Source organism: Gekko japonicus, unplaced genomic scaffold (assembly GCF_001447785.1).
Source record: "Gekko japonicus isolate JY-2015 unplaced genomic scaffold, Gekko_japonicus_V1.1 scaffold2619, whole genome shotgun sequence".
Classification (NCBI taxonomy): Eukaryota; Metazoa; Chordata; class Lepidosauria; order Squamata; family Gekkonidae; genus Gekko; species Gekko japonicus.
In genome coordinates, this window is record NW_015166500.1 from 171296 (window position 1) to 178405 (window position 7110).

Here is a 7110-nt window from a genome sequence, read left to right on the forward strand (position 1 = left end):
GGGGGGGGGGGGGGGGGGGGGGAGTCCCACGTGCTTGGGGCGGGGCGTCCGCGGAGGTGGCGTCGCGGCTGCGTCGATCCGGAGCAGAAGCCGTCGAATCTGTGCTCTTTTTAAAAATTCGAATTAAAAGCCAGCAGACCGCGGTGGTGCGGGTGGGGTGTCTGGTTCGGGGTGGGAGGGCGCAGGATCGGTGCGGCTTCTAGCGCGGCGATTGTGTCCTCCTGAGCTCGCTTCCGGGCGTGGGTTCGAATCCGCCCGTGCCGAAGGAGCTTTTCGACGGCGGTGGCCGCCCCCTCCCGCAAAGCCCAGGGATTGGTGCCGCCTTGTTTCCTTCCCCCCACCCCCCAAATTGCCGTGTCGCTGGGCTCTGCCCGGACCTGTCAGCTGGATCACGTGTACCGCTCGAGAATCTCCCTCCTTATCTCTGCCCTTGACAGCCGGCTGTTGCTTGTCTGTTGGAGGAAACGTAGAGCTGGGAGGGAACCATCCCCCTCAGGGGAATGTCCTGCACTGTGCAGGGGGCTGGACTAGATGACCCTCGGGGGTCCCCGAGGGTCATCCGAGGGTCATCTAGTCCAGCCCCCTGCACAGTGCAGGACATTCACCTGAGGGGGATGGTTCCCTCTGTTCTGGCCGCAGCCTTTCTGCTTGGAGCACGCTTAGGCTGGGATATGCATCCAGTTCTTCAGGCAAGGTTTAATGCTGCCTTCCCCTTTCTTGGCTTTCTGGACTGGACCGCTGCAGGGCTTCATGTTTAAAAGGAGACGCTTTGGGGTCGAGCCGGTTTGGTGTGAGAGCCAGTTTGGCGTAGCGGTTAGGAGCGCGGACTCCAATTGGGGAGAACCGGGTTCGATTCCCCACTCCTCCACATGCAGCTGCTGGTGTGACCTTGGGGCAGTCACAAGTTCTCTCAGAGCTGCTCTCTCAAGAGCAGTCCTCGAAAGAGCTCTCTCTCAGCCCCACCTACCTCTCGGGGCGTCTGTTGTGGGGAGGGGAGAGGAGAGGAAGGGAAAAGAGATGGTAAGCCGTTCGGAGACTCCTTCCCCGTAGTGAAAGGCGGGGTATAAATCCAGTTTCTTCTCTTCTTCTTGATTGACAGTTGTGTTGTTTTGATGGTTAAAGCTGGTTTGGGGGTAAAATGGTGGGCTTTGCATTTAAATAAATGATTGGTGCTTTCCCTTCGCTGGTTGTGTCAGGGGATAGTGGCAGGTTCATTTCCAGAAGAGACGGGGGTCTGTATGGGGAGGGTCAGTGTGGCGCAGTGTGGTAGAACCCCTGCTTGGCCTGCTGGAGGTCCCAGGTTCAATCCCCGGCCTTTCCATCTGAAAGGACCAGGCAGGAGGTGAGGTGAAAGACCTAGGCCTGAGCCCCTGGGGAGCGGCTGCCAGTCTGAGTAGACAATACTGGCCTTGATTTACTAAGGGTCTGATTCAGTGGAAAGTAGCTTCATGTGTCTATTTGTTAGAAAGACTTAAGAACATAAGAGAAGCCAATGTTGGACCAGGCCAATGGCCCATCCAGTCCAACACGCTGTGACACACTGCTGGACCTCCTGATGGCACCTGGTCTTTTTGGCCACTGTGTGACACAGAGTGTTGGACTGGATGGGCCATTGGCCTGATCCAACCTTGGCTTCTCTTATATTCTTATATGGAGCTGAGGTCCATTGGAAGCTATGAGCAACAAGGTATAGAGAGGTCCTTGCAGCCTTAAGGTGAAGGGACAGTAATTGAGTGTGACCTGACAGTCTGATTCGAATCCAGGATCACTTTTGAGACCAGCAAGATTTTTGGGGGGGGGAGGAACCTTCCGAGAGGCAAAGCTCCTGGCGTCAGATACCGGGACCGTTTGGTGTATTTAGCGACGATGGAGACTTTTCGGTGGGAAAGGGTTTTTGTTGGGGATGGGAGGAGGAGAACCGTGAGTGTAGGATCTGGTCGAAGCACGGCAGGTTGTGTCTCTTGAAATTATCGCGGGATATGAGTGGCGTGAAGGCATTTTTAAAAGCGAGCTGAATTTGTGTATTTTGTTGGGGAAATTGCCTCAGAGAGCACACCTGGTGTAGGACGTTATTTATTTGTTTGTTTGTTAATTTGTTATTTCGCCCTCCCTGCCGTAGCAGGCTCAGGGTGGCTTACAGAACATACATATAGATACATATATCAAAACCACAAAATATGCTAAGGACAGAATTAGTTAAAATCACAGTATATAAAACCATCACTACTCAGAACATAGATGTAATAATAATAATAACAACAACAGATTTTATACCCCGCCCTTCACTACCCAAAGGAGTCTCAGAGCAGCTTGCAAACTCCTTTCCTTCCCCCTCCCCACAACAGACACCCTGTGAGGTAGAAGAAGAAGAAGAGATTGGATTTATACCCCGCCCTTCACTACCCAAAGGAGTCTCAGAGCAGCTTGCAAACTCCTTTCCTTCCCCCTCCCCACAACAGACACCCTGTGAGGGTAGGTGGGGCTGAGAGAGCTCTGACAGAAACGGCTCTTTTTCAAGGACAGCTCTTATCAGAACTACAGTTTGCCCAAGGTCATCCAGCAGGTGCAAGTGGAGGAGTGGGGAATCAAACACGGTTCTCCCAGATTAGAGTCCGTGCGCTTAACCACTACACCAAACTGGCAGCGTTCTCTCAGCATTTGAATGGTCGCCTACCCCTAATCCAGGCTGTTGGTTGTCAGGTCGTGTGGTGATGTTGGTGTTCGGGTCGGGGTCATGATGTTGAAGGCGGCACCCTCATCGAAAGCCTGGCGGGAGAGCTCCGTTTTACAGGCCCTGCAGAACTGCAAAAGTTCCCGCAGGGCCCTGAAGTCACCTGGGAGCTCGCTCCACCAGTAAGGGGCCGCCACAGAAAAGACCCTGGCCCTCGTTGCGGCCAGCCTGGCTTCTTTAGGGCCCGGGAGAACCAGGCAATTTTGGGATCCGGATCTTAGTGCTCTCTGGGTGGTTTCCCACAAAGGCACGCGCTGCGTCTTGGGACTCGGGCCTTTGTTGCTTTTGAACGGCTGGATGCGGTTGTCCTTGGTGGTGGTGGAAAGCACCGTCAAGTCACAGCTGACTTATGGGAACCCCATAGGGTTTCCAAGGGACGAGAGGTTCAGGGGTGGTTGGCCATTGCCTGCCTCTGCATAGCGACCCTGGTAATCCTCAGTGGTTCCCATCCAAATATTAACCAGGGTCGACTCTGGTTAGCCTCTTGAGTCCTGACAAGATGGGGCTAGTATTGGCTAGCTGGGTCAGGACAGAGACAGCAGAGGTAATAGCCATTGCCTGCCTCTGCATAACAACCCTAGATTTCCTTGGTGGTCTCCCACCCAAATAATGACCAGGGCCACTTTGCCATTGCCTGCCTCTGCATAGCGACCTCAGACTTCCTTGGTGGTCTCCCATCCCAATAGTGACCAGGGCCAGTTTGCCATTGCCTGCCTCTGCATAGCGACCCCGGACTTCCTTGGTGGTCTCCCATCCAAATAGTGACCAGGGCCAGTTTCCCCTTGCCTGCCTCTGCACAGCAACCTCGGACTTCCTTGGTGGTCTGCCATCCAAATAGTGACCAGGGCCAGTTTGCCATTGCCTGCCTCTGCGTAGCGACCTCGGATTTCCTTGGTGGTCTCCCACCCAAACAGTGACCAGGGCCAGTTTGCCATTGCCTGCCTCTGCGTAGCGACCCTGGACTTCCTTGGTGGTCTGCCATCCAAATAGTGACCAGGGCCAGTTTGCCCTTGCCTGCCTCTGCGTAGCGACCTCGGATTTCCTTGGTGGTCTCCCACCCAAACAGTGACCAGGGCCAGTTTGCCATTGCCTGCCTCTGCGTAGCGACCCTGGACTTCCTTGGTGGTCTGCCATCCAAATAGTGACCAGGGCCAGTTTGCCCTTGCCTGCCTCTGCGTAGCGACCTCGGATTTCCTTGGTGGTCTCCCATCCTAGTACTAAGCAGGGCCCACCCTGCTTAGCTTCTGAGACCTGACGAGATTGTGCTAGTATTGGCTGTTCAGGCCAAGGCAGAGACAAACAGAGGTAACAGCCATACCCTGCCTCTGCATAGTGACCCTGGACTTCCCAGTATTAACCAAGGTCGACCCTACTTAGCTTCTGAGATCTGACAAGATTGGGCTACCCATAAACAATACAGCCGAGTTAGTGTGAGCGAGCTCACAGTTTTTTAGCCTCCGGCTCACACATTTTTGGCTTAGCTCAGGAAGGGACGGCTCCAGAGCAAACTAATTCATGCAGCAGCCAAATCACTCGCTCACACCTTTAATGCCAGGAGCTCACAAAGTAGAATTTTTGCTCACAAGACTCCGCAGCTTAGAGGGAGCATTGGCCGCATTATTGAGTGAGCTCCCATCTCTGGCCCCAGCTCCTGCCAACTGAGCAGTCCGGAAGCAAGAAATTGCAAGTAGATAAATAGGTGGGAAGGTAACAGCGTTCTGCGCGCCTCGACTTTTAGTCACACCGGCCACGTGGCCACGGAAAAGTCCTCGGACAGCGCTGGCTCTTCAGCTTGGAAACGGAGATGAGCACCGCACCCCTAGAGTCAGATTCGACTGGCTTTCGGGTGAGGGAAACCTTTACTTACTTTTGCCATTATTAGAAGGATAAGCTTCACCTGTTGGATTTCTGCCCTTGGCAGCTGTCGGTTAGAGAAGCCCTCAGGGGACAGTTAGCTGCCCAAGACTGGTAGCAAATCAGGAAGGCAAACGTTTCCGTCTTGGGGCCTGCAGGCCACGGTTGCCAAGTCCGGGTTGGGAAATTCCTGGAGATTTCGGGGGGGAGGGGAGAGGGAGCCCAGCGGGCTATAACAGCATAGAGTCCATTCTCCAAAGCAGCCATTTTTTCTCTGGGGAAACTGATCTTTGTAAAGTCTGGAGGTCAGTTGTCATTCCAGGAGATCTCCGGGTCTCACCTGGAGGTTGGCACCCCTAAGGATCCAGCTTTGCCTCGCAGGGCAGACCTGTGTGCCTTCCTGCTTATGCTACGTGGCTTCTATACCCTTGGGCCATGGCTCCTTTTCCTCCTCCTCTCTCTCGCTCTCTGCTCTCTTGCGCTCTCTGCTCTGGGGCGCTTCCTATCTCGCTCAATCGCACACTGTTTGTTCGAGCAAGAGGGGAAGGCGAATTTGAGCCAGGAGAGGGAAAGCGGACCGGCCAGATCGCGTAGGCCTTTGTTCGGCTCACCGGTTTCCTGCTTCTCTTGGTGCTTTAAATGGGCACTGTGAGCTCAGAGCTTTTTTGGGGTTGTGGTGGTGGTGGTGGGGGGGGGGGAAAGAGACAGACGGCCCAAGAAAGTTGTACTTTCCGCACAGCTGCCTCCTCGGTGCTTTCTGTCTCTCTTCCTTCCTCCGCCCCCTCCTTGTGGCTTGCAAGGGATCGTCCCCAGGAGATGGCACTGTTGGCAGAGCGAATCCAGTGTGCTGAACGTTGGGGAGTGGGGCGGGGCGGACTGCTGCTGCTAGTGCAGCAGCACACCAAAATAACAGGCCACAAATTTTATGCCTTGCCGGGTGCATGATGGCGGTGCGGGGCAGCCGGCCTCCGAAAGCTGGTGGAGTTGCAAAGCTCTCTGCAGCTGCGCTCTCCGGGAGTTGCTTGACTTCGGTGCCCCTCCTTCCGCGTTCGAACCGGCCTTCCTGTTCGAACGGCGCTTCGCAGAGGGTTTTCGGCTGAATACCAAAAGCTCGTGAGCCGCTTTTGTCCGCACCTGCTCTGTTTATCTAAGATAAGGCCAGGAGCTCTGGCATTCGGGGAGCCGAGCCAAGAACTGGCCCTGCCTATACTTGCGCCCGGGGAAAAGGCTTAATACCCGCTTGGACTCGACAGCAGGTAGATATCCCGACTGAGTCTGCCCTTTGTTCGAGGCTAGGCGTAAAGGGGCGGGCGTCCCGTTGTGCAAGCGGGTCATTTGGAGCACAGAGATTGCGCGAACAGGTGGTGGGTTTCAGATAGAAACGTGTACTGAAGCCACCTCCCCCCCTGTGTTGTACGACACCGTCCGGTGGAACTGACTGCCACATGAGATGCGGCAGGCAGCGGCAGGCTTAGAGGAAGCGACAGTGACTCCCAATCAATGTTCCCTCAAAGCTGTGGAATCCTGTGAGCAAAAATTCTACTTTCTGAGTTACTGGCATTAAAGTTGTGAGCTGCTGCATAAGTTAGTTTGCTCTTGGAGCCATCCCTTCCTGAGCCGAGACGAAAATGTGTGAGCCGGAGGCTAAAAAAACTGAGAAGGAACACTGCTCCCAATTTGATACCCGCCTCTAGCGTCAAACTCTTCTGCTTTCGTTCCAGAGCCCCACTCACTGCAACGGAAAGGTGCTTCCGGGAGAAGCGGAGCCGGCCAACGGGCGGCCCAGGCACCTTTCGGACCCCCTGGTGCTAAAGCGGCCGGAGGAAGAGGCGGCGGCGCTGCGGCTCCTGGACCAGACGCCCCTGCACCATTCGGCCTACATCCCGGTGCCCAGGCAAAGGTACGCTCATGGCAGCGGGTGGGGTCATAGAATCATCGAGTTGGAAGGGGCAATTGTACACCGGGGTCTCAGAATTGCAGCGTCTTTTTGGATCTGCCACCCAAAAAAGCATCTGGTGGATTTTTTTTTGTTTGGTGGGAAACCTTTGGACTCGGGCCCGAGTACAGGAGTTCCCCCAAAACTTGTGGGATGGCTGCTCTGGTAATTAAGGGGCTGCTTCCCAAAGGCATTCGCTGTTGCTCTTCCACCCTGCGTACACCAACGTCTGTTTTCCGAGATCCGTGAGGGCTGCTTGCTAGGTGTCGCGTCCGTGGGCAAGGTTTTGCTCCTGCTTCTTTAACTCTGAATAACGTGGCTTCTGCCACTTGCAGCTGGCCACTGTTTGAGCACTTTCCGTGCGCCGGGGCTTCCGAGAGCAGGCCGGCGCCTAGTCTGGAGTCAGTTCTGGAGGAGAGGAAATTGCTGTCATCGGTGACGGAAGGAGCTGTATCATGGCTTTGGTGTAGAGCCGGTTTGGTGTAGGGGTTATGTGCGCGGAGTCTAATCTGGGAGAACCGGGTTTGATTCCCCACTCCTCCACTTGCACCTGCTGATGTGACCTTGGGTCAGTCACAAGCTCGGGCAC

General features: G+C 55.1%; 1 protein-coding gene across 1 annotated transcript in view; it reads left to right on the forward strand.

Annotated features, from left to right (window-relative positions):
• The window catches only part of SLC2A4RG (SLC2A4 regulator), a 50876-nt gene that overhangs the window by 1454 nt on the left and 42312 nt on the right, over window positions 1-7110 (forward strand). The window contains exon 2 of the mRNA XM_015412222.1: window positions 6307-6485. Within this exon, the coding sequence (XP_015267708.1) occupies window positions 6307-6485 (179 nt within the window). The remainder of the gene's footprint in view (window positions 1-6306; window positions 6486-7110) is intronic.